This window comes from Canis aureus, chromosome 6, assembly GCF_053574225.1.
Source record: "Canis aureus isolate CA01 chromosome 6, VMU_Caureus_v.1.0, whole genome shotgun sequence".
In the NCBI taxonomy this organism is placed as follows: Eukaryota; Metazoa; Chordata; class Mammalia; order Carnivora; family Canidae; genus Canis; species Canis aureus.
The window spans coordinates 50,118,648-50,146,123 of NC_135616.1; the positions used below are offsets into that span (position 1 = coordinate 50,118,648).

The 27,476-nt window shown below is 38.8% G+C and overlaps 1 protein-coding gene across 5 annotated transcripts in view; it reads left to right on the forward strand.

Moving 5' to 3' along the window:
* The window catches only part of POU2F1 (POU class 2 homeobox 1), a 187,083-nt gene extending 159,650 nt beyond the window's left edge, over positions 1 to 27,433 (forward strand). For 4 of the 5 annotated variants that reach the window (XM_077901517.1, XM_077901519.1, XM_077901520.1 and 1 more), the window contains 3 exons: positions 11,751 to 12,093; positions 12,794 to 12,882; positions 16,045 to 27,433. In XM_077901517.1, coding sequence (XP_077757643.1) covers positions 11,751 to 12,093; positions 12,794 to 12,882; positions 16,045 to 16,355 — 743 coding nt within the window. In that variant the 3' untranslated portion in view covers positions 16,356 to 27,433. Of the gene's footprint in view, positions 1 to 11,750; positions 12,094 to 12,238; positions 12,369 to 12,793; positions 12,883 to 16,044 lie in introns of those variants that run through there. The other variant, XM_077901521.1, reaches the window with a different exon arrangement.
* The last annotated feature ends 43 nt before the right edge of the window (positions 27,434 to 27,476 follow it).

Consider the following 27,476-nt stretch of genomic DNA (forward strand, 5'->3'; position numbering starts at 1 on the left):
CTTATTTTCTACACTGTTCCCAGAAATACCTTTCAAAACTCCCAACTTTTTTTTTAAGTAACTCCTCTTCGTAAAAACCTTCAATGGCTGCAGCTTTTTGTATTCAGGAAAGCATCCAAATTCATTATCAATTCATAGAAGGTTATTTCTAGTCTGGATCTTATCTTCCACTAGTCTTTTCTCCTTTCCACCCTCAACACACAGGAAGATTCCATCCATGCCTTTGTAAACATCTCCACTGCCTAAAATGTTATCCCAACCTGCACTTCTTTCTGATAGCAATGAAACTCTTCCAGCTTAAGTATCAGTTCTTTCTAGAAATACTCTTTAGCTTTCCCAGAAACTATTCATTTCTACCTGCTTATATTATAAATAATTATATTTTTATACTTTTGTCTTTTCCAATAGACTTTGCACTTCTTAAAAGATCTAAATATTCTTTTTGCAATCTCAGGGTCTAGTGCCTGACATTTACTATAAAATGAATAATTTTTTTTTCCTTTGGCCTCCTTTAAAATAGCACATTTCCCAAGTACATTTAAAATAACTCAGTGTTGTCATCAGAAGTTTTTTAGTGATATATGATGCATAAGGCATTCTGTAATTATTCACCAGCTTGATTATGTGCTAGTAAACTCTCGAAGAGATTTGTGATATTTCACAGTGAAACTTGAATTTAACCTAGAGTTAAGGAATTTGATTGTCTTCACTCATGTTTTAAGTTTGTTATAATACTTCTTTGGTTCTGTGATCTAATTGAATGGCTTTTAGAGTTATTAAATTTCTAAGTCATTAGGAAATCTCATAATTTTATTTATTTATTTGTTGTAGCACTTTTTTTTTTAATAGGCTTAAAGTGGAGCCCAGAGGGGGGCTTGAACTCAAGACCCTGAGATCAAGACCTGAGCTGAGATCAAGAGTTGGTTGCTTAACTGACTGAGCCACCCAGGCGCCCATAGAATAGTACTTCTTGACCTCTTTTGGGTCTTAGAGCTCCTTGAAAATTTGATGAGAGAGGTGTCTGAGTGGCTCAGTCCGTTAAACATCTGCTTTTCACTCAGGTTGTGATCCCAGGGTCCTGCTTCTCCTTCTTCCCCTCCCTGCTGCTCATGATCTCTCTCAGACTTCTTTCTCTCTCTCAAATATAAATGAATAAATAAAATCTTTTAAAAAAGAAAAGAAAATTTGATGAAAGCTTTAAACTTTCCCCTCACAAAATAGATATACTCATTATTTTTAGTAAAATGTAAGGAGGTTCATAAATAACGACCCCCATCAGTCCCCACCTCACCAGGGCCATTTTTGGATGCCTTAGGAGTAGACATTGCAAGTTAAGAACCCCATGTTTCAGAGTATATAGTATTCAGCACTTCAGCTTAGTAAGCAAACTGTGGATGATTGGTTGCTTTGTTTTAGGCAGTAGGAATGTCAAATTCCCACCTTTGAGGAACTCATCATCTACCATGGCTGCCATCGTCTGTTAAATTATGAACTGAACTTTACCTTCCCAACAAATTATAAGTTGTATTGCATTAGGCCTAAAGGTAACCATTTTCCACAAAACAATTCCTAATGGTTCAAATAGAACTTAGTAGAATAGGTAGCTTTGTAGATTTTCTAAAAATGTGGAAAAAATCTGAAACAGAAGTTAATTTTTAGGAGACACACGTACTCAAAACTAGCTTAAAATTTTTCTCTCTGTTTTTCATGATCCTAACTGACTGATGACATTTTCCTGAACTCATTTAATTAGCCCACTTATGTGGATTTAGTTAGAACCATTTTCTGAGGGGCATCTGGGTGGCTCAGTCAGGTTGGGCATCTGCCTATAGCTCAGGGTCATGATCCTAGGGTCCTGGGATGGAGACCCACATCAGGCTCCCTGCTCAAATGAGGGGAGCCTGCTTCTTCCTCTCCCTCTGTTTCTCCTCCTGCTTGTGCATGTGTTCTCTCTCTCTCTCTCTCTCTTTATGTCAAATAAAGTCTTAAAAAAAAAAAAAAGCTATTTTCTGAAATGTTGGTGATTGGGGCACCTGGGTAGCTTAGTCAGTTAAGCATACAACTCTTGAACTCAGCTCAGGTCTTGATACCAGGGTCATGAGTTCAAGCCCAGCATGGAGCCTACTTAAAAAATAAATATAAATAAATATATAAACAATAACAATAGAAGTGTTGGTAACTTTTTTAGGATGAATTTCTTCTTTGGTTCTTAAAACAGTAGAACATTATAGGAAACTAAAATAGGAAAAATAATCACGAGCTATTTTAATTTTGCCTTTAAATCATATATATATATATATATATATACACACACACACACACAATTCTTTTTTTTTTTTTCACACACACAATTCTAATAGTGTTTCTGTGTCCTAGTTTTTCTTTCTGTCTTACAATAAGTATCATTCCCTTACAGTTTTTACATTACTACTTTTGATTTGCCCTTATTGTATTTAATGGCTGTATCAGAATTTTATAAACATTTCTGCGTAGAGCCATCATAATTCAGTTCTACTTAGAATGACCAGCTTATCTAGTTTGAGTCCTGCAAATCTTGCCTCCTGAGAAACCCCTCAGTTTCTAAATCACAAAACTGGTCTTGCTTGTTCAATACCGTTTCCTTTGTCTTTAGCACACTACCTAGAATGTAAGATACCCAATAACTAATTATTAAAGGAATAAAGTTTTCACTATTATAAATGATGCTATAATGAGGACCTTTGTACATATATATTTGTCTTAAATTTTCTTTCTTTTTTTTTTTTTTGTTGTTTTATTTATTCATAAGAGACAGAGAGAGAGACAGAGAGAGAGAGAGAGAGATAGAGGCAGAGGCAGAGACACAGCAGAGGGAGAAGCAGGCTCCATGCAGGGAGCCCAATGTGGGACTCAGTCCCAGGATTCCAGGATGACGCCCTGGGCCAAAAGCAGGCGCTAAACCACTGAGCCACCCAGGAATCCCCTTAAATACTTTATTTTTATGTAATTTCAGATTTATAGAAAAGTTAGAAGAATAGTTCAGAGAAATCCCACATTTCTTCCCATTCTCCAAATGGGAAAATCTTACTATTTGCTTTTTCTCTACTTTTCCTCTTTCTGTTTCTCTTTCTGGGCTGAAGGCAGCCGCTTAACTGAGTGAGCCACCCAGGTACCCCTTTCTGAACTGTTTTAAGAGCAAGTTGTGGACATGCTACTTGATTCCCAACTGCCTCATTGTGTATTTTCTAAAAAAAAAAAAAAAAGAAATTACCTCATATAGCCCGAATACAGTTATCAAAAACAGAAGATTAACATTGACTCAGTACTAATATCTAGTAAACAGTTCACATTCATATTTTACCGGCTGTGCCAATAATGTCTCATAGAAAAAAATCTTAAATCATGCATTGCATTTAGTTGCTGTTGTCTCTTTAGTCTTATTAAATTGGGGACAATATGAGTCTTTGTATTTTAGGACGTTGACTTTTTGAGGAATATAGCTGTTTATTATGTAGATGTTTTGTCTGACAGTTCCTCATGATTAGATTCAGATTATGTACTTTGGGCAAGAAGACAACAGAAGTGATGTTCAGTCCTCCTTTGTGCATGTGTCTCAACAGACACATGCTGTTGAGTAGTCCCACTACTGGTGGTATTGACTTTGATAATTTTATTAAGGTGATATATGTCAGGATTTTCTATTGTGTCATAATTATTTTACTCTTCATAGCTAGTAAATGGATTTGAAACTATACAGATATCTTGTTTTTTTTTTTTTTCTAAGCCTTTGCCCACTAGTGTCCATTGATGATTTTTGCATGGATCTACTATGATTCTCAAGTAATTCTGTCATTTCTTCTACATTTTTTAGTTGCCTTTCAATTATAAGGATGAACTTTTCCTTTTCCCTATTTATCTGTCTGTATCAGTATGGACTCAGACATTCTTTCTGTCTTCAATAGGTTAGAGTTGTATCTTTTATTTTAATGTTCAAATTGTTCTGCATTTGCCAGTGGGAGCCCTTCAAAGTGACTCCTGTGCTTTTTTGACATGTCCCTACCATTCTTTGAGTGCTTCCTTAATTTTTGGTACAAGATGCTCAGCCTCATCTTAAAGTTTCTCTGATCCAGGCCTAGAATCAGCCATTTCTTCAAGAATCTCTAGTCCTTTTAGTGTGGAGAGGTATGTAGATATCAAGATCTACATGCACTTATTGATACTGTGTTGTGATGGCTGCTAGGGCATCTTGGTAGAAACAGATAGACATATACATACATTAGTATATGTGCTTAGATATACATCTGGAAGTATATTTTTACATGTAGATCCATATCTACATGCGTTTTTTTCTTTATCTTCATTTATTAAAATCCACTCATACATACTGGTATCTCCAATTCCAGTCCAGCACCCTATAGTTTATTCTTTTCTATCCTTACCTTTTTCCATATGTTAACTCCCTTCAAAGTGACAATGAGCAACCTGGCTCCTATTATCAATAATATTGTTACTTAATTGCTCGATCCTATAGTGAAAACGAAATGGTTTCAAAATGGCTAACCTATGCCTCTGAACAAAAAAGGGCCTACTAGTTTGAGTTTCATTTTTGGGTAGCATTCTTCTCTTTAATCTGAAGAGATATAGTCCAAATACCGTGTTCAAAGGTTGTTCAGATTAGGTTTTTTTAATGTCCTCTTCAGTGTAGTTACATTATTCATTTGAAATTCAATTTGTTTTGCTTGTATTCAGTATTAGTGTTCTTCCTCTCATCCTTGTGATTTTTATTTTTAAGTATATGAGATAATATAATAGCATATCATCAAACATTGGTTTCAAAAGGCAGGACTATACAGAAATTTCTCTTCGGAACAATGTCATTCCCTTCTGTTGTAATTCTCTTTCTCTGACAACTCTGAGCTTGGAATCTCCTCAGGGCTCTGTTGAGGTGAGTGATTCTCACTTCTGTCATAGTCTTCTGCTATGTCCTTCTGGACTCTCGTTGGCTTCCCTACCACCCAGTTTGAACCTCTTTCTCTATCTATCTATCTATCTATCTATCTATCTATCTATCTATCTATCAAAAATCTATCTATCAAAATATCTATCAAAATCTCAAGTCCTCTGATATCTGTCCCCAGAGCTCTGCTTCCTTTTTTCTTTACCATCATTTGGAATAGGATTTTAGAAATGAAGAGAAAGAAAACATATCCTCAGTTTACTATCTTCTAAGAGAAATCTTATCTGATTGACACAGTTGCTTTTGTTTTCCAATATTTAGCATAGTGCTTGGCACATTATAGCTCCCTGGTAAACTTTCCTAGAATAAATAAAAGAATGAATATGACTATACACAGAAAGACGTGTGTTCTGATGTGTCTCAGACTTAAAAAAAAAAAAAAAATCAACAGCCTTTAATAATCTCAACTAACATGCTTTATCCCAATTTTTTTTTTTTTCAAAATCAATGTTTCATAATGAACCATATGCCACCCTATACCCATTTACAGTCCCTCCCCACCCTACTCCTGGCTGGTCTACTCTGTCTCTATGGGTATGCCTGTTTTGGATATTTCATACAAATAGAATAATATATTATGTGGCCTTCTGTGTATGGCATCTTCCATTTAGTATAACATTTTCCATTTTCCAAGGTTTATCCATCTTGTAGAATATATCAGTACTTCATTCCTTTTTATGGTTATGTGATATTTAATTGTATGGGTAAAACACATTTTGTTTATCATTTATGAATTGATGGACGTTTGAGCTGCTTTCAGTTTTGGGGCATTTTGAATACTGCTTTGAGCATTTGCATACAGCTTTTTATGTGGACATGTTTTCAGTTTTCTTGGATATATATTTAGGAATGGAAATGGTACATTATGTTGGCATAGTGGAATATTATGAACAACCATATGCCCCCCAAAAATAAGACAATTTAGATGAAATGATAAATTCTGAGAAAGACAAATTATCCAAACCAACTCAAATAAAAAAAAAAAAATGTAAATAGACTTAAAGCAAGAAAGTAAATGAATCATTAATATTAAAGCCTTTCCAAAAAGAAGAACCTAGGCCCAGATGACTTTAGCAGTGAGTTCTATCAGATATAAGAAAAAATAGTTAATCTTTAGCCATCTTCCAGAAGAAAGAGGAAGGATAGCTCATTGAATGAAGTCAGTATTACCTCTATACTAAAGCCAGACAAAGATACCACAAAAAAAGAAAATTACAGGCCTGTATCCCTTATGAAAATATACACAAAAACACTCAGCAAATTTTAGCAAATCAAATCCAGTAACATACAGAAAAGATTATACATCACTACTTAGGGGGACTTGTCCCAGAAATGTAAGGTTTGTTTAATAATAACGGAACATCAAATAATGTAATACACCACACCGGTAGAATAAAAGACCAGAACCACATGATCATCTCAGCAGATACAGGAAAAGCATTTGACAAAATCCAACATAATAAAAACCTGGAATAGAAGGGAACTTCCTCACTTGATAAAGAATAAACAGCACCAGCTAAAATCCTACAGCTAACTGGATACTGCATGGTGAAAAGACTGAATACTTTTCCCCTAAAATTGGGAACAAAGCAAGCTCTCATAGACTTTGAATTAAAATTGTACTAGAGGTTATAACCAGTTTAACAAAGAGGAAAATTTTAAAACATCCAATTTGGGCTGCCCAGATGGCTCAGTGGTTTAGCACCTTCAGCCCAGGGCATGATCCTGGAGGCCTGGAATCTAGTCCCGCGTTGGGCTCCCTACCTGGAGCCTGCTTCTCCCTCTGCCTGTGTCTCTGCCTCTCTCTCTCTCTCTCCCTCTTTCTTTCTCTCTCTCGGTGTCTTGCTCTGTCTCTCATGAATAAATAAATAAGATCTTTAAAAAAAATAAAAATAAAACATCCAATATGAAAGAAGAGAAGTCTAAAGTCCTTATATGCATTATTCTATATATATATAAATCCCAAGGAATCCACATACCAAAGAAAACTACTAGGACTAGTAGATGAATTTAGTGCTGTTTGTTGGATACAAGATCAATATATAAAAATCAATTGCATTTGTATGTGTATCAATGAGCAGTCCAAAGATAAAATTACTAAAATAATTTTATTCATCATAGCTTCAAAAAGAATAAAATACTTGGGAATAAATCTAACAAAAGAAGTACAAAACTTACCCAGTGAAAACTGTAATTTGCTGAGAGAAATTAAAGAAAGTCTAAATAAAAGGAGATATTCCAAGTTCATAGTTTGGAAGATTCGGTATTTTTAAGATGACAGTATTCTCTGAATTGATCTATAGATTCAATACAATTATAGTCAGATTTCTAGCAATTTTTTGGCAGTAATTATGATAAATTCATTCTAAAATATACATAGAAGGGAACCAGAATAGCCAAAATAATTTTGAAATAGAATGACATTGGAGGACTTAAATATCCTGATTTCAGAGTATAGTATAAAGCTATATAATAAAGACAGTATCCCGCCAGCATGAAGACAAATAATAGATTAATGGAACAGAATCAGGAGTCCAGAAACAAACCTTTAGATATATACTCTGTTGACTTTTGACAGAGGTACCAAAGCAATTCAATAGCAAAAAGATACTGAGACAATTAGATGGTTCCAAGACAATTAGATGTCCATATACATGAAGATGAATTTAGACCCTTTCTTTATACCAGGCACAAAAATTAAGAAGGAAGGATCAAAGGCCTAAATATAAGAAATAAAACTTTTAGAAAGCAAATAGAAAATCTTTATGACCTTAGGTTAGGCAAAGAGTTTGAAGATACAGCACCAAACAATCCATAGAAGAAAAAAATTGATAAATTGGAATTTTTTTGTACTTCAAAAGCAGAATCTTTTGTTCTAAAGGAGACATTTTAAGAAAATGAAAAGATACCCACAGACTTGGAGAAAACATTTGTAAATTATATGTCTGATAAAGGAGCTGCATCTAGAGCATATAAATAAATAAGATTAAGTAGTAAAAATACAAAAATATAAACAGCCTCATTTTTTTTTTAAGATTTTATTTATTCATGAGAGGCAAACAGAGAGAGAGGCAGAGGGAGAAGCAGGCTCCATGCTGGGGGGCTTGATGTGGGACTGGATTCCAGGACTCCAGGATCATGCCCTGAGCTGGAAGGCAGACACTTAACCACTGAGCCAAAAGCCTCATTTTTAAAAGGACAAAGGTTTTTAATTTAATACACATTATACCAAAGAACATACAGAAATGGCCCAGTAGAACATGAAAAGATGCTCAACATTATTACTCATCTGAGAATTGTAAATTAAAACCATAGGTATTTTTCATACTCACTATATAATGGCTATCATCAAGAAGACCAAGAATAACAAGTGCTGCCCTAGAACCTATACACATTGCTGGGGCAGTGAAAATGATACAGCCACTTTGGAAAACACTTTGGCCGTATCTTTAAAAGTTAAATGTAAATTTTTCATTTTTGTCTGGTAAGTCCCCAAGAGAAATGAAAGCATGACCACACAAAAAATTTTGGTAGAGATGATCATAGCAGCATTATTTATAATAACCAAAAACTGGAAACAAGTCAATGCCCATCCACTGTGAATCAGTAATGGTCTATCCTCATGCAGTAGTCTACCCATCCAGTGGTACTTTCCAGCCAGAAAAAGGAAGTATTATTTTTGCTACAACATGGATAAACCTTGAAAACCGTATGCTAACTGGAAGAAGCCAGATGAAAAAGATTACAAGTCATATGATTCCATTTATGTCAAGTGTCCTGAAAAGGTAAATCTACAGAGAGAAAAGCGAATGACTAGGTGAGCTGTAGGTGGGAGTGGAATGTGACTGCAAATAGGTACAAGGGACCTTTTCTGAGTGGTGGTAGTGTCATAAACTGGGCGCAGTGAGTGATAATTATACAACTTGGTAAATATATTAGAAACCATTGAATTTTGTGTTTAAATTGGGTGTATTTTATGGCATAAATTATACCTCGAAAAATCTATTTTCTAAAAGAGAAGATGAGGTAGGAAGTGACAGGATATGCCAAACACTATATATTCTTGCATGTAACTTTCTTAGGTGATGGCATCTTATTTTGTTGTTGAAGACAATGAAGCTCAGCAAACATCAGTTCTTTGGTCAAAGTTTCCCAAGTAATTATGTTGCCAAGAATATAAGAATATAAGGTCATAAAATGTTGATTAAAATGTGATTCACTGGCTAGGAGAATTTATTTGAAAATTACTGGTGCTCATATGACATATTCTTATTGAAAGCACCTGGGAGTGGTTTCTGGGGTCAGGTTAACTTTGCCACTGAGAATGACTGGGACTTTCTTTATATACACATGGGATTTTAAGAGAGTGACACTGAATGGTCTGTCTGAAAACAGTGGCAATGGAGAGTGAAAAAGGCCTATATTAAGCCTTTGACCTCAAGACAAGGGGTCTTATGGAAATGGACAGTTTCAGAACTTTGAAAGGGAAGTATAAATATATACATAAAAGGGTAGATAAGGTGAGAAATTGGGCAAGAAAAGATTGAAAGTGCATTGAAATATCTTAGTAGTACAAGAGAAATGAGAAAAAACGTTTATCTTTCTAAATAGAACAAGAGGCAGGTCTTATAGGTATCAAAGTGGAAGAGTGTGAATCTGCCCAGCATAGGACCCAGCACTGCATCAGGGGCTCAGAGATAAAGAGTGATCAGGTAAATGTAGAACCGAAACAATAATGGAGCCATGATTAATGATACCCACACAAGTATAGTTGTATTAAGGGACAGAGCGATAAAGAGGAAACTTTATCTGTTTTTGAGAAGGGAGAAAGAGGAGTAAGTGGTCCCTTTTTGACTAGCAGTAAGAAAGATATGTTTATGGGATTCACTGAGACCACATAACACTTTTGTGCAGCAGTATGGGGGCGGGAAGAGTGGAGTCAGTACTGAAACAGATGATGTCGAATTTCCTCCCAGCTCCATGGTGTGTGAAAGAAACATTTCCTTAGCGTTAAAATGAGAAGATAGTTGAATTCTGGATGTTCTTAGTATAGATCAGAAGGCTCGAGAATAAAAAAAAAAAAAAAAAAAAAAGAAGGCTCGAGAATAGATTTAGGAAGATAAAACTGATTTTTTTAAGAGAGAGTCTTCCTCAGCTTAGTGATAGATTTTATTACCAAAAGGTTATCTTTTACATAAGATTTTTGTTCCAATGTGTTTATGGGTTTGAAATATTTATTTTGATTGGGCGAGTTCTTCTATAATTTATCAGGTCTTTTATAACCCACAGAAATATTATACTGAAAATTTATAGATGCTTTTTGTTTTTTGAGTTCTCTGTCCTGAGAAAATACCACTTAGGTTCTGTTTTATCCATCTATATGGTTGGTGATATCCTAGAACATAGTGAGTTTCAGTAAATTAAGTTCCATCTGATGTAGGCAGCCCGTGTTTGATATGTGGCATTTACTGAGAACTGACATAAGAGAGCCTGTTCTATATTGCCTTCTGTAAATAGCATCAGAATTACAGCTCACTGGGGACAGCTGGCATCTGCTTTACAGAAGGTTTTCTATCCTGTGACTGTCTGATGAGTCATTTCTACTTTAGGCCAAGAGACTACATTCTTTATATCACACTTACCTTTGTGACTCAACAGGTCTAACTTCTAGACATATTTAAGACCTGTACTGGCCAGCACTAGCCTCGCGTGCTTTATAAGCACATAAAATGGGAGTGGTTCACATGGAGATGTGCCACCAGAAGTGTAAAGTATATGCCATTTTCAAAGACTTCATATGAAAAAAATACTCTTGATACTGATTTCATGTTAAAATGATAATATTGTGGAAATATTTTAACCTAGTTCTTTTTAGTATTTTCATTAGGACCACTAGAAAACTTTAAATTATATATATTATATTTCTGTTGGACAACATTGATTATATAATTCCAGTGTGAGTGTGTTTTAGTTTTCAGCAATGCTATTTGTAAGGTCAATTTGTTGTTTGTATAGAAATGTTTGTTGTTTTCCTTACAACACAAAAGAAGTTTGACGTCTTTTTTTAAAGGTCTCTCAAATAACAATTTCCTAGAGATTCATTTTTCATGCTTTTGGTGAGATTCATAATATCCTTGTGTGTTACTGTTTCCACGAATAAAAAATATGTATATACCACAATAGGCTCTTTGAGAGCTGATTTTCATTATAAAATAGCTCCTTAAATTTTTCAATGCAAAGAAGGCATCTAGACTTGGGCCCTTATTTTCATACTATTTCTGCAGATGTTATTATTCACACTTAACTTTAGAAAATTATATAACTTTTAGTTTTTCTTACCTTCATTGTTTTGTTTTGATTTTTCTATAGAGACTAAGATTTCTGATCAAAAATGCTTTTCAGAAGCAAGGATTGTTTTGCTTCAGTGGTTCTTCCCCATACCAGTTGTATTCCATAGTTAAAGCTTCTGTGATTCTTTCTTTCATTTTTTGAATAAGAAATTGGAAATAGAAAACTGTTCTCTATTTATTTTATGGCTCTTGCCTCTTAAAGTGTAGGGTTTGTGCTTTTGGTTCTAAAATGTTAATTTCCGTAGCATTGCTAAACAAGGTGAGAGCAAAAGGACACATCCCAAGAAGGTTATTGGATGGTAGGTTAACTGGCAACTGTGGAGCCTAGAGTAGGGCTGAGCAAAGCCATGGTTCTCGCAGCATGCCCCACCAAAGGTCACTCTCTCCTCTGGTTCTGCCTCCAGGCACCACAGACAGCACCTCCAGCAACACTGCCACCGTCATCTCCACAGCGCCACCGGCTTCCTCAGCAGTCACTTCCCCCTCGCTGAGCCCCTCCCCGTCCGCCTCAGCCTCCACCTCCGAGGCATCTAGTGCCAGTGAGACCAGCACAACACAGACCACCTCCACTTTGTCCTCTCCTCTTGGGACCAGCCAGGTGATGGTGACAGCGTCAGGGTTGCAAACAGCCGCGGCTGCCGCCCTCCAGGGGGCTGCACCGCTGCCTGCAAATGCCAGTCTCGCTGCCATGGCTGCCGCTGCCGGACTGAGCCCAGGCCTGATGGCACCTTCGCAGTTTGCAGCTGGGTAAGGAGTTCCCACCCCCGATACCTCTGAAAACCAGCCAGGAGTCATCCCTCCAATTACTTGTAGGGGATACTCCCATCACCACCTTAAATGCAAAAAAAAAAAAAAAAAAAATCTCTTTAAACCCATTTTCTCTTTGGAACAGGTAGCTCTGTGGTAGCACAAAGGCCTTGGTTATAGCTGGACTTAGGTTTCTTAGTGCCCTGGGGAAGCAGCAATCATATTGTTATTTCCAGATGAAGACCTAGAACACCAGGCCATCAGAGTTGATCTGTGTGAGTTGTGGGTCCAGGAGGAATGCCCAGAATTCTCCATTTAAACTCTCTCAGCTGTCTGCTTTCTAATTGTCAGACACAGACATTCGATAGAGTAATAAGATCCTCAATTTTATCTTATCAAACATAATAAGGATAACTTTGTAAATATATTCCTTTCTCTGGCATTTTGTTTTGTTTTGGAAAAAAAGTGAAGTAATTCAAAGAAGAGTCAAAGTGACTGTGCAGGCTTTAGGTTTTGTGTGGATCATATCCTTATTTTGCTTTGTACAAGTAAGCATCAAAGAAAACAGTAAACTTATTCTCATAAGGAGAATAACAAATATTTCCATATACTTCCCCAGCTGTATTTTCTTCTTTCTCTTATCCCTTTGGATATATTGTGCCTACATTGTAATGAAGTGACTGCTCTTTTGGACTTGCAGAGGTGCCTTACTCAGTCTCAATCCAGGGACCCTGGGCGGTGCCCTCAGCCCAGCTCTCATGAGCAACAGTACACTGGCAACTATTCAAGGTCAGTAGAATTTTTCTTCTTACTTAGGTCTTTTTTTCTTTTTCTTTTCTTTTTTTTTTTTTTTTTTTTTTAATGAGGGAAGTTTGCTTTGCTAGAGGTGAAGTTGATGGGGAGAGAGAGTTAAATTGATAATGCTGACTTACTTGAGGACCAAGAAGATGTCCTTGTAAAAACAATTTTCTACAAGAAGTCTAGGTGTTAGTTTGTAAGAACAGGAAATATGCTTAGTTTCTAGTATTGTAAAAAACCAGGACTCTATGTTGATATTTATTCTTTTTTTTTTTTTAAGATTTTTTTATTTATTCATGAGAGACACAGAGAGAGGCAGAGATATAGGCAGAGGGAGAAGCAGGCTCCATACAGGGAGCCTGATGTGGGACTTGATCCCAGGTCTCCAGGATCACGCCCTGGGCCAAAGGCAGGTGCTTAACTGCTGAGCAACCCAGGTGTCCCTGATATTTATCTTCTTATGTGAGTAGACTTGGAGGCAGAATTTCCCCCTGATAATCTTACCTAAATAGGCATCCAAGATCCATCCTCAGGCTAACTTGACCAAGAAAAAAAAAAAAAAAGAAAGAAAGGAAGAAAGGAAAAGAAAAGAAAAAAGAAAAGAAAAGATCTCCTAGTCCCCAACCCCAACCCTAAGAGAGGCACATGTGAGAAGGTCCAGTAATGAATTAACATTAGAGCACATTATGCAGACTTTAGGAGTACCTTCATTGTTAGGTTCTGCCCTTTTTTATCCCCGTCAGTTTAGAGCATATATTCTCTTGGATTGTCTCATTTCCAAGCCCAGATGCATCTCTTTTGGATTTAGCATGCTATCCAGTCTAAATCCACTCATTCCATATAGGGAAGGGTTTGCCTTGTTTGGCTTCTGAGCTTTGTGTCTGAAGATGCTATGTTATGTGATTCAGGAAGACAATTTGAGACATCACTGTATTAATCAGAGAATATTTTTCTCCTTAAAATTTAAATGGTTTAACCTCTTAAATGAGACTTCCTGGGACCAAAAATAAGCTGTTAGCCAACCTCAATTAAGATTAGTGTTTTATGAATGATACCTCCACAGTATACTATAGAGAATATGAGTTACAGACAAATCTAAGACATAATTTAGATTAGATTGCTCTTTCTAGGGTTCCTATATCCGATTCCAGCATGCCCCTCTCCACCCCTAACACCAAGCAATTCTTATATACCAGCAGGGGATCTGAGAGTTCAAATTAATTCTGATACTGTCTACCTAGAGACAGTGTCAGATTCCACAGGTTAAGAGCTCAGTCCTACAAGGCTGCTCCTGCTCTCTCCCATCAGTTGTAAGCCCAGGCTGTTACTACCAGTACTTCTGACCAAGTACAGATTGGAGGTTCTAGCAACCCCCCCCCCTTAGATTGTTTCTGTTACTTTGCTAGAGCAGCTCACAGAACTCAGGGAAACATTTATGTTCACCAGTTTAATAAAGGATATGATGAAGGAAAGAAATCAATAGTCAGATGAAAAGATACATAGGGAGAGGTCCCAGACAAAGGAATTTCTGTCCTCGTGGAGTTTGGGACCTGGCTCAGTGGCACGTATAAGTATTCCAGTTCTCCAAGAGTGGAAGCTCTCCAAAAAAAGACGTAAGATCTGTCCTCTTGGGTTTTTACAGAGGCTTCATGACCTAGTCATGATTGACTAAGCTATTCGCCCTTGGCTAATTCAACCTCCATCTCCTCTTCCCTCCCGTGAGGTTGGGGGTAGAATTGAAAGTTCTAGCCCTCTGATCACATGGCTGGTCCTCAAGGCAACCAGTCACTGCCCTTGGGTGGAGTCCTCAAGTTACCCGCACAGATATTAGGACCATTTCACCTTTTTGGCTCTGAAGCATTTTCAGGATCTGTGGATACAGACCAGATATATCTGAGAAATAACTAATTTGGTCATTCAGTCATTTGAATATGTATTATAAGTCATTATATGGCAGTTACCTTACATTATATTGACTTTCACATAGGATAAATGATACATAAAATTGATGATTAGACCTGTAAACCTTTTGTTATAGAAGGATTTCTTTTTGGCATAAGATTTGTGATAAATCACTTTTTCTCTTGCATGAGGGTGTACCTCTGGGCTGTAGTGATGCTACTAAGGCAGATGCCTTTCCCAGGGCACAGCTGAGTTTAGAACAAGTACCCTCTGGGAAGATCTAGAACTATTCTGTAACCCTAAGAACTATTCTGTAACTGAAACATTCCCTTCAGTCCCCCTAGCTTTCTTTATATATACTAGAGAAGAAATTAAACCAAAATTTTAATGCCGTTAGAAAACCCCTCAAATCTACATGTGAAAATGTGGTTTTATGGGTGGGAGGGTATTGGAGGGGTTGTCAGATGACAGAAGATATTGAGAGTGCAGAATTATTTCAAAGAAAAGTTCAGTGATGGCTTCTATGGAGCAGCGACAGCGTCATAGAGAAATTCTCCCTCATGAGAGCAGGCCCTGACCTCAGCTAGCCCCTAAGGCCGTCTGCCTCAGTGCCTCTCTGCTGTCCTTCTCCTGTGTACAAGTAAGTCCTAGGAATCAAATCGATGCCTCGGCAAGTGAAACAGTAACCACACGTTACATTTTATTTAGTAATAGAAAATTATTTTAGAACTAAAGCCATTTTGAAGGATCGTTTTCATCCTGTACATCATACTAAAAAACAAGTACTCAAATTTATCAATGATGCCAGTTATTGGCTAAAAGCTAACCATATTTTAATGCGCAGTCACTATACCTTGTTTGTCTTTTGAATGAAAGTAGTTTAAAATCAGCAATCTTCCTTAAAAACAAAATAATTGGACTTAATAAATCCTTATAGGAGGATGAGGTACTCTAGGGAGATGAGGCCCCAAGACGGCAGCATGTGTGATTCAGTAGTGCTTGGCTCTCCCCTCCCCTCCGTCCTGTGTGCTCATTAAATTATTTAATAATACAGCTGCTCAGTCTCTTCCAAAATTACAAATACACTTCAGTAGGTGACAAGAAAGTGTTATAAGAGAGAACATCAATGAAGGGCTGCACTCTTTCCACCCAGGTTGTAGGAAAACTCAGTGCATTTGATGTGTTACTTGGCTTCTCTAGAATGGTTTTAACATTTTCCTTTCTGCCTGTTTGGGGGGATTTTGTCTGTAGCTCTTGCTTCCGGTGGCTCTCTTCCAATAACGTCACTGGATGCAACCGGGAACCTGGTATTTGCCAATGCAGGAGGAGCCCCCAACATCGTGACTGCCCCCCTGTTCCTGAACCCTCAGAACCTCTCTCTGCTCACCAGCAACCCAGTGAGCTTGGTCTCTGCCGCTGCGGCCTCCGCAGGGAACTCTGGACCTGTAGCCAGCCTTCACGCCACCTCCACCTCTGCTGAGTCCATCCAGAACTCTCTCTTCACAGTGGCCTCTGCCGGTGGGGCCGCTTCCACCACCACCACCGCCTCCAAGGCACAGTGAGCTGGGCTGCACGGGGCTGCCACTAGCCTTTTCCACTCGCGGCATGATGGGGCTGCCAGCCAGGCTGAGACTGAAAAATGTGATTGGCTTCCTCTTGCCATGTTTCAGCAGCAAGGGAAGAAGGGAGAGAAGGAAAAAAAAAATGCATACCAGAACAACAAAAGGATGGAGACAGGACAACATTTGCCTAATTTTGTAATAAAACACTGTCTTTTCAGGATTGCTTCATGGATTGGAGAACTTTCTAACCAAAAATTAAAAAAAAAAAAAAAAAGCAGAAACAAAAAAATCAAAAACAAACAAAAAAAGAAGTGAAAGGACTACTTCTCATTTCCAGCAGTCATGGTGACAAGTTAAGGTGGGTACCAATTCCAATATAGGAAGGGGGTTTCTTGTTTGTCTAAATTTCTTTTTTTCTTAAAAAAAAAATCATTTTTATGGGTCTGTTGTACAGGCCATTAAGTCATAACAAGGTGTTTATAATCGTATCAATTGTGTTGGGGGTTCCTTTCTTAACTGGTACAATTTAGGCAGGCCTGTATTACTGTATCTCTATTATTATTGTTGTTGTTGTTATTGTTTTTTATATATATATATAGTTTGGACATGTTTATCTCTTGCTCCTGGATCCTATTTCAGTGAGCTCCCACACTGTGGGGAGGGAGGGTTTGGGGGTCAGGGGAGACTTACGTTCTTAACTGCGGGGAATGTTCTTGCTGGTTTCCTTATCCTTGATGACTCTTACAGAGGTGCTAGAAAATTATTTTCTTTTGCCACTTATGCAAGAGGCTTGGTGCAGAAGCTGAAGGCAGTGTGTGCAAACACTCCCACTCCACACACGCCCCCTCCCCCCATCAGGTGGTGCCTTTCGAGCACTTTTGCGTAGGAAGGAATTCCTGCTGAACTGTAGCTCTCACTCACCCCAGATCATTGAATGACCCTGAGGCCCAGATCCTGCGGTACACAGGTGCTGCTTCTGCCACTTTCAGCGGGAACGGCCATGCGTGTTGCAGGACGGGATCTGGGCCCGAAGAGCAAAGACTACTGCAGACACCTGACTTGGTGGTTCTCCTGATTTCTTATCTCCTGAAAAATGCTCCTACTGTTGGTGTGTTTGTTTGTTTGTTTGCATTTTGTGGAAGTTTTTCATCCAAACTTCCTTTCATTTACTTGGCAAAGAGCGAATTGACTGATTGAAATTGGGAAACTCCGCCCTTCTTTTGTTTTCTGAAGGAACTCCACTAGACTATTGCCATCCATTCTATATCCCCAAAGAGGTGTGATGAGAAGAGTCTGAGGCCACCACCTTTGCTCTGGCCACAGACCCCTTTTCACTGGACGGCGCGTAAATCCCTCTAGCCCTGAGACTCTCCTTGCTGCCCTGACTGGGGAACGCACTTACTAGCTGGGCATGGGGTCTTTAGAACCTTTGAAGGACTTTGAGCAGGAACTTTGCACACACCTCAAGTGTCTCCTTGGTTTGTTAGTGATGCTCCAGCTTAGGCAGGTCACAATGGAAATACACGTCTCGCTGTACAATGTAGAAAGTGATATATAGCTTCTGGAATTGTTTTCAGGGTGTTTCTAGACTATGTACATGAGCCCACAGAGAGGAAGAGTTTATGGAAGTAGATGAAGAGGAATGGAGGGTAACATGGAAATTCAGTTCCCCTTCCTGTCAGTGTGCTGTCATTACAGTATCTATACCAGAATATTTCCCGGAAGCCGGGGTCACTGCAGTGGGGCTCATGTGAGCTCCCCTCCTTATCGGAGGTCAAGGTTCCCAGTTGGCGTCTGTGGGTGCTTGCTTATGTCTGTCTCTGGTGGCCCAAGACTGCACTTGCCCCCCTTTTAAGCTGGGGTCTGAGAGAGGGTGTGTAGGTCATTTTCATTCTGATCGCTCTGCTTGTGTCCCAAGGGAGCTTGGAATCTTTGTATTTGTCTCTTCACAGTGTTGAGAAAGGCAGTGACACAGACACAGTGCATATGTTTGTGATCATCCAAGTGGGAGACAGGCACCTTAATATTAAAAGGCCAGAAACATTTTTAGTCCCTTTGTTAGTTTTTCTTTCGTTGCTTCTGTCTTCCTGTTTTATTTCACAGAGTATTTAATTATCAACCTAAATTTCCTCTTCTTACCATTCACCTTCCCTAAAATTCCTCCCAAATCAGTGAACTGCAAGCAGGGAACTAACAAATGTCCATCCACCTTTTTTATGTGTGGTGTGTTTTTTTTATGTTGTCGGGGGTTTTTTTTGTTTTTGTTTTTTTTTTTAACTAAGCTTGAACCAAAGTCAATTTTTAGCAAGCTGCTGTACTAATGGACTAGTTTATAAACGTGCGTTTCAGACACATTGAGGAGATAGATGCTACTGACAATTTCTTTTTTCATTTGTCTTTATTAATTTTATATAAAAGTTGCTGCTTGTTTTAATCTTTTATGTTGGTAAATTGTAATATCCTCTGGGCAGACATTAACTTGATTTTAACTAGTGTATTTAGTTTGGTGTGTAAATAGAATGGCAGTGTCAGTTACTAATTTTTCTCCTCTCCATCTTGCTATTTCTCTGATGTAGTTACATTTAATTTGTTATCCTGACTTGACATGTCTAACTTTAGTCTGCGTAAATGGTTTTAGGGCAATCGGTAATACTGTGGTGCCCGGTGGAATGAGTCCCTCCCTCGGGAGAGGTAAGTTAGGAGGAAGGATTCAGGGAGGGAAATGCTGATACCCACCATCCTGGATTAGAGGTTATAGCATTAATTTCCCAAAACTGCTACCAAAGGAAGTATGGAGTCCTCCAAGACTCAAACCCAATGGGTTAAAAGGAAGGGCAAGGAAAGGCTGTGCTTGTTTGTTTTCCTGTGTGGTTCAAAAGATGCTCCCTCTCCCAAATAAGATTCACCAACAGACTTCAATATTTTGAAAGATCTTAAGCTTTAAATGTCAGTATGATGGTCCTCTACTCCCTGCCTTGTCTGTATTCTCTAGTCAATCTGGGATAAGGAGATTCTGCCTTTTTTGTGTGTGTGGATCCACTTTAGGAGGATAAACCTTAAACCAGCATAAAAATCTGTGTTTAAAAGAAATAAATCCTTAGACAAAGGTAACTTTTTAAATTTTTTTCATTTTTTTTCTTAAAGACAAGTTGTAAAATGAAAAGTACATTTGTACATGAACACATGAAACACTAAAACCCTTTGTTGATGGGTGTTGAGCTTCAAATCACCTCCCCATCACCACCCCTAGATATTCTGCTCATCAGACTGCTTCATGACTCAACCTTTAGTCCATTTTACTTTATATTCTTTTATCATCTCAAGAAATGCATTTTGAATTGAGTGAATCTCCTCAGCTAAGGTACTCAAACTCAACTTTAAACCCCTTTATACAGAGAGTCTGGAAATTAAGGGGACCATTTGATCAAAAAGAGGCGTTTGGTAGAGTCTCTGTGTTTCTAAGCGGATGGGCCAGATAGGTCATCATAACTCATTGTACATTCTTTTTTCCTCCTAATAATTATGCAAATTTTATTTCATCCCTGAATTTGGTGAATACATATTAAACCAAAGACTAATTCTGAATGCATTTATAGTGATACTCTATTTGCCCATGGTAATGGGCCCTCCCTAGGGCGTGGTGAATGTAATTGAATCCTGCTTATCACAAGCAGTGCAGTTTGCTCGTGAACTGTATTTATATGGGTCTGAGGGACAGAGCAGAAAGACTTGGAAAAGCACTTCTTGTAGGAACAGTATTGTTGTTCCTAATTTAAGAAGTTGAGTGCTCTATTAGTTCAAATGTTTCTGAAATTATATAGGCAGCTTTTTAGAATTAAAAAAAAAAAAGGTTCATCTCCATTACCTGACCCAATATACACTTCCTTTCATTTGGTTGATAAGAAAGACCAATACCATCCCAATTTACTCAACTTATTACTCAAGAAGTGGAACCAAAGGAATACAACTTTCATTTTGTGTAGGACCATACGTGTCTGTACTTTGTGGTGGCATTATTAGACATTAACAATCTTTTTTTTAAGGGAAAATAAGGTTATAATTAAAAGATTTTTAGTGAGATTATCATGCAATTTTGTTCTACATAATTCATTCATCGTTGGGGGAAAAAAGCACAATTATACCTCTTTTTTATATTATTTTCTCCTGTTCTCATGTATATATGGGAAGGTAGGGGAAACCTTGTCTGTATTATCCAGAAGCACAGATATTGCTCAACACAATATTGAAGGTCAGCCCAATCTTCAGCATTAAATTTTCTATTTAAATTGCTGGGAATCCTGGATATATTTGCAAATATAGGAAATCATTGCAGATTTTTAAAGTTATAAATCTGATAGTAAACATTGCAATTAGTGTAGAATAAACACTTGGCTTACAGAAGAAACTCTTTATAGTTCTTGTCTCAAGTTCCCAACCCTGGTCATCCTCACAAAACTTTCTTCACCAAGAAAGAAATAAACCCGTTGAGATAGGAAGATAAGGGAGAAGTGCTGGTGTAGAGAAGTCCACAGGCACCAGGGCTGGTGGAGGCAGTGATGGTGAGGGCACCCCACAGTCAGTCTGTAGTTTGACAACCCTCAGTCAGAAGAGAGCCTCAACAATTTGTTACGATATTTTGGCCAAATACTTTTTTTATTAAATCAGCATTTAAATTAATTTAAAGTTTGTTTATTCTTCAAACCATGATTATTGGAGCTGAAAATGTCAAGAGACCATCAGTGTTGACAGAAAAAATGACTTAAGTCCGGAAATTTAAAGTTATTCAAATGGGCAAGAATTGATGGATTACTTTGATCATAACCATTATGAGTTCATTTTTGTATGTGTGTGAAAAGCATGTAATGTGTGACATTGTTCATGTGGTCGTAGCCCTAGCCATTTTGAAGACGACACTATAAAATGGTAAATCTTTCTAAGAAATTACCTTCATTTTTGAGAAGGAAAAAGAATCTTTTGCCATTCTTTAAAAAAAATAACTAAGATCCGCTATTATGCAAGTTTACATAATGGCAGACACAGTACAAATGTGAGCTTGGACAGGAATAGGATAAAGAGACTGCTTTTTTCATTAAAAGCTGATACTAATCCTGTTCTGCCTCATTCTTTTCTTAATCCAAAGGGATTAAATGGGATACCCCTGAGATTTCCAGTAAGATATTTGAAAGGATTCCATTAGGAGGGCTGGGAACATGCTTTTTCTCAGATTTGTCCTGATTTGTAACCTGGTGCTTTCTTCTAATCGTCCTTATTCATGAAGCACTTGGTTCTTGTTTTGGCTCTTCTACTCTTGGCCTTTTCTAAAAGCAGTAGCTTGAGTGAGTCTTTCTTTGATTCTGTGACCTGGAGTTCCTTTCCCTCCGCCTTCTCTTCCTTTTCTTTTTGAATGGTGATAACCTTAATCTGTGAGGGTAATGCTGGTGGGTAACAGCTAGCTTCTGGCACCTTCATAAAATACCTCAGTGTAGCTTAGCATTGTTGCAGACCTGGTTTTAATCTAAAAACCAAATAAATAAAAAGAAGAAAACTTTATAAATAGTGGAAATAATTCTAGCTGTAGCATTTAGTTGAACTGATGTTTATTATGATAAACATGATTGATGCTGTATGTATTTGGGATCCTGTTTATAGGTTACAATTTATAGGGTTAGGGAGGGTTGGGATGGGGAGAGGAGGAGTTGATTATGTTAGAAGGAAAATGTTGCTCATGTGTTTGTTTTTCCTTATGTCTGTCTTGCCAAAGGAAACTTGATTATCCCTGTGATGGGTTGGGGATTCATTGGCCTCTCTGTGGTTTGACCTGCTTTGCAGTGTGTGGCGGTGGTATGCAGGTTACATATGGGTTGTCCTGGAGGTTCAGGGTCCCCTGAGGCATTCACTCCCTTCCTATGGTCACCCTTGCCACCAGACCCTGCCATTCTCCCCTAAGGACTCATTACCTCTATGTACCAAGAGCTTCGGTGAAGGGTGTATGTACGGATATCTGGGTGTGTGGTTGAGAAATAGGCAGAAATAGACATGTGCCACTTAATTTGGAGAGGAAAGAGGAGTGCATGATGTATCTTGATCGAGGAAAACTGAAGTAATACCTGTTCTTTTTGTCACCCTGTCATGTTATTGAATGTTGTGCTAATAGGCCAACATTTTAAAACCCTACTTCCTTTTTTCATACCAAGGCTATTTCTGTCTAGACCAAAAATGCAAACAGAAGTAAAACTAAACCAAGCAGTTGAAAGCCAACCTGCTTGCCTCACATATGTGATAAGCATGACCTTTAGGGATTGGTAGATTGGTGAGATTGAGGAGAGGATTGTTCTTGCTGAGAATGTGAATGAGAAATCATACTGGTTTAGGAGAAATTAAAGAGCCCCTTCTGCCCATACAGACAGACTGTCTTGGTTCCCCATGTTCAGATATGGATTGTATCTCCCCCCCAAAAAAAAAAAAAAAAAATCAGACTGTATCTGATTTTTAAATAAACCATCCATCTCACAGAACTTGAGTGGGATTTGGTTTAGATACCAAAGACACTGCTATGTCATTGTTCATTCTTAAATTTTTAAAACAGGCAGAAAGAATAGGAGTGAAAGGTTGAAATGTGGGAAAAGCTGTACCTATGTCTCTTTTCTCTCCTCCCTTACCCACTTTTTGAAGGAAGTCTTGTTGGTTATCCTGGCTTTAGAAGAGAGATTGATTTAGTTTCACTCTGCTGACTCTGTAAAGATGGGTAGGGTTGCTCAGTATAGCCTTGATGTTCTTGGAATTGCTGGCAAATTATGGGGGGAGAGCAAAAGATGAAGGTAAATTTTTTTTCTTTATTTCCCTTTATCTAACGCTTATAAATAGAACCAGTACAGCCTGTTTGAGTTCAGATGATACCTAGTTGTGCTATCTCTGTTGTGTCACTTGTAAAAAGGATAAGCATTTTCAAGAGCAGGATTACATGGAAAACCAAAAGACTTTCCTTTACTCTCCCAGGGAGCTTTATCTTTCCAAAATGATTTTGTACATGAGTTCTAGGGAGTTAAGAATTTCATTGTCTTGGTGTACTATTGATGGGACACAGAAAGATGAGACATTTATTGCTCTCAATATTCTGTCAAAAAATGATCAGGTTGCAGAACGTCATGAAAGCTTTACTAATAATCTAATTGTTCTGACATTATATAAAAGTGGTATTACTATTGTGTGACTTTTCAAAGTGCTAGATAGGTTTGTAAGTAGGTAATAGGGTTATAGAAGGTAAGAGCACTTGACACAGAAGTTACAGGAAACAAGGTGTGCTTGATGGAACACCACTTTGAGCACAGAAGTGAGCCTCCCCAGGCCAGGGAGGGAAGGTGCCAGGTCTGGTTCTTTCTCTGCATCTGCCCACTCTGCGCCCGGCTCTGTCACCCAGCACCACCTTCGGGTTCAAACCCAGGACACTGTCAAAAAGTTCAGACCCCAAAAGTAACTTATTACAAAAAAAAAAAAAACAACAACAACAGCAACAACAACAACAACAAAAAACCATTGAGGTCTGCTGCAAAGTTCCCCCGTGTTTTCTCTCTTCACTTGTTCATCCTTGTTTTAAGTCAGCCACCACCTTGCAAAAGCAGCTTTTCGGGCTTCTTTCATCACCTGGCAGCAGCATTGAGTTCTCTAACATTATATCCTGAAGTCTGCAGGCAGACGGCCGGATACGGTGCTGGGTAAAAAAACGAAACATCAAATCCTTCTTTATAATTGGAATCTCCTTTGAATGAAAACAGTGAGAAAGGACAGAGTCCTCCCAGTGTCTTCAAGTCTGGCAATACAGCAGGAAAGGAAATGCACTTTCAGAGGCTACAATGTAGGCAGTTGTGTCAGGAAAGGCTATCTGTAGGTGGGTGCGGTACCGCATCCCAGAGTCCAGTCCCGCACGGACTTTCCTAAGAGTGGAGCGGAATGATGCCCGCCCTGGTGGATTTAAGACTGCAGACACGGGGTGGGGGGTAGGGGGCGCGGGGAGGAAGGAGCAAGACACCTAGCAATCGTACTACAAGGGGCGCTTGGCAACATCGGAGGTGTGGGGCCCCTGAGACCAAGGGAGAGGCAAGACTTCCAGCTCCTCCCCTCTGCCGTAGGGAGCACTGCACCGTATTACTCAGCCCCCCCCCCCCCCCCACATTAGACCGTAGTTCCAGTCCCTTTCTCTGTGGTTGTAGCAAAGGCTAGGTGAGTAAGTGTGGGGCTTCTGCCCACCTCAAATCCAGGAGCTGTTGTATACCTCATTTCTAACTCGTGATTGAGTAACTTGCTTTAACTTTCTCTAAACCCTACAGAGTTGCCAAGTCTGCCCTCCCTCCTCTAAGCAATGTTGAACTCTGGCCTATAGCATCACGGGACCTGTAGCATAAGGTGGGACCTCCTAAAGCCTCTGAATGTCGCTGCTGAAAAGCTACTGCAAACTGAGGGCAAATTGCAATCTTCTATTTCTTTTTGTTGCAAGGGGTCTTCACAGGTCTCTTAACATCTCCTTTCCCTGCCACCCTGCCTTCAGGGGCTGGCCAGCTCTCCACTCCCCCACCCCCCCAGCCCACATTTTAGATTTCCCTAGTGGGTGGAGGCCATCCCCTTCCTCTCTGAGGCCTCAGGGTTCTGCTTATTTTCAGGACTTTGGGTGGAAGGGAAAAGACACCAAAGGCTCCTTTAAGCTGACTGCTGCATACACATTTCACTTTTTTTCCTTTGACATGACCAAAAAAAAAAATCCAAATATTTAAGTTTTTATTATTATTAATATTATTATTATTTGACAATCTTGTATCCAATGGGCTCTCTAGAAGCTGCATCCCCAGCCCTTTCACCTTTTCTTTGAATGTAGTTCCCAACCTTTGATTCCCACCCCCAACGTTGAAAGAAAGCTTTGCCAGGTCTTAATACTGCTGCTATAAGCCAGGGGAGGGTGGTTTCTTTGTTTTGTTTTGTTTTTTAAATTTCCAGCCAAAACCAAAGATTCCTTAATGATTGTATAAACTCAAAACAAACAAAAAAACCAAAGAAAAGGGAAGTCTTCAGCATCAATCCAGTCTGTGGCGTCCTGGCATTTAGAGGAGTGAGGCTGGGGGTGGGACGGGGACCTCTGACCCACGGGAAGGGTAGGAGGCTCTTTTGCCGTGTTTTGGAGTTTGTGGAGGTGCATCCTCAGTAGCTTTGGCCCTGGCCAGCTCGTGAATGTGCCGTGGGGAAAATTGGCATTTCAGACTTTCTAAAACAGACGAAACGCCATCACCCGGATGCTCTACCCGACAATAACCACGGTCACCACAGGGGCTCAGCACAGGGACTGGGAGGCTGGGGATGCTGCTGGACCGCTGGACCCACAGAGTGGGGGGAAGTTGAAGACACTGGTGCAGGACTGGCTGCTCTGCTGGGTGCTTGGACCTCTGGGGTCATGACAGTGAGTACACGCCAAGGTGCCCTTCTGAGCCTTTTCTCTTTTCCTTTACTGGAACTGCTTGGAAGTGGCTGCCCTGTTTGTGAGAAAACATGCAGAACGATTACCAAGCTTTTCATGTATCCTTGCTGTAGTTGGTTTCCTTTGGCAGCACCACTGTGCAACTATGCATTGTATCTCACAACCTTTGTGCTAGGTAGATGCCTGTGACTTTTTAACTTGGGGGGTGGGGGGATTGCAAATGAAGGAACTTTTTACATGGATCTTTTTAATCTCAGTTGATTGGGGGAGGGGGGTATTTGGTTCTAGGGTCATACAAGCTCTATCCCAAAGCAAAATCCAAATGTTAATAATATTAGCCTGATGCAGATACCAAAGATGATTTCTTTCCTGCAGAACCTTAGACTTGTGTATTAAGTACGATTACCCAGCACTTGCATTAGTCTAACCTCAGTAATTCCAAAGCTTAGATGTATATTTTGGTATATTTCTGGGATATTAAAAAAAAAATGTCGTTTAACTTCTTGTTTGTTTCAGTGTAATGCTCTTAAAGTCATAGCATGAAAATAACTGAACTGTCCTATTCTTAGTAGTTTGAAATAATAGTATTTTTGTATGTTTTGGGTGTGTCTATGTATTAACATAACAGTTTTCACTGCCTAGGTGTTCATAATAAAAAAAGAAAATGAAAAAGTTCTGAGTGTACATAATATTCAGTAATAAACTTCCACCAGGTTCAATTTGGTTTGCATATTTGCTGATTACTGTTCCCAACTGGGATTTTGTTTTGTTTTAAAGAGACAGTGATCGTGTTTTCCTAAAGATGTTTTCTCTCTCTCTTTCTCTCTCTCTCGTCTTTTAATATCTTAACTCTCCCCCACACTTTTTTCTGTTCTTCCTTTTTTTTTTTTTTTTTTTTTTTATATTGATTCAGGGGTGTTTTTCCACTGTTGTCAAGGGAAGGTCATAAGGGGGACTGACCCCCTGGCCTCCTAGAACTTTTTGTTTTATGTACTTAAGTTTAAAATGTGAGTTTGAGTTCTCTTTTGTGGAAACTTAAGATGTGGTGTAAATGATTCTTTCCAAAATTGTCCAGCAGCTTTAATGAGGCAGTGACAGTTTCTGAGTAGTTGGTTGGGAGTCCTTTGACATTTCTCCTTAGATAACTTTGCAGTCTGGGTGGCTATTGTGTAGCCTCACTGCCCCAGAATGCCTGCTTAGCCATTTCCCCTTGATAGGGATGTTTTCTAAGAATCTGCTGATAACTTGGAGTTTGGGGGACCTTGTTATCTGGGCCCCTGGGAAACATGTGTTTTCTTGATTTTGAAAACCCAAAACACAAGCAACTTTACATTTGGGGGAATTAGCTGATGTGCCTCCCAGAGGCTTAAGGAGGTGGTGGGGAATATGAGCGGTGCTGTCTCTTTAAAAGTGCCCTTTATATGATTCCCCCTCCTGGGGCCTCCTGCAGGGGCTGTAGGCTTGGGAGAGATTGCGTAGGTGACAGTGAATCAGAATGAAATGGTAGATTTTGTGTAGATGCATTTGTCTGCTGTAATTTTTATATATATATTAAACTTACTGTAACTGTACAGTTCGTTTCTGTTGTAAAACATCATTAAACCATTTTCCAAGTGTTTTCACATTGTTGGAGTTTCCTTGAAATTGTATGTTGGTGTTCT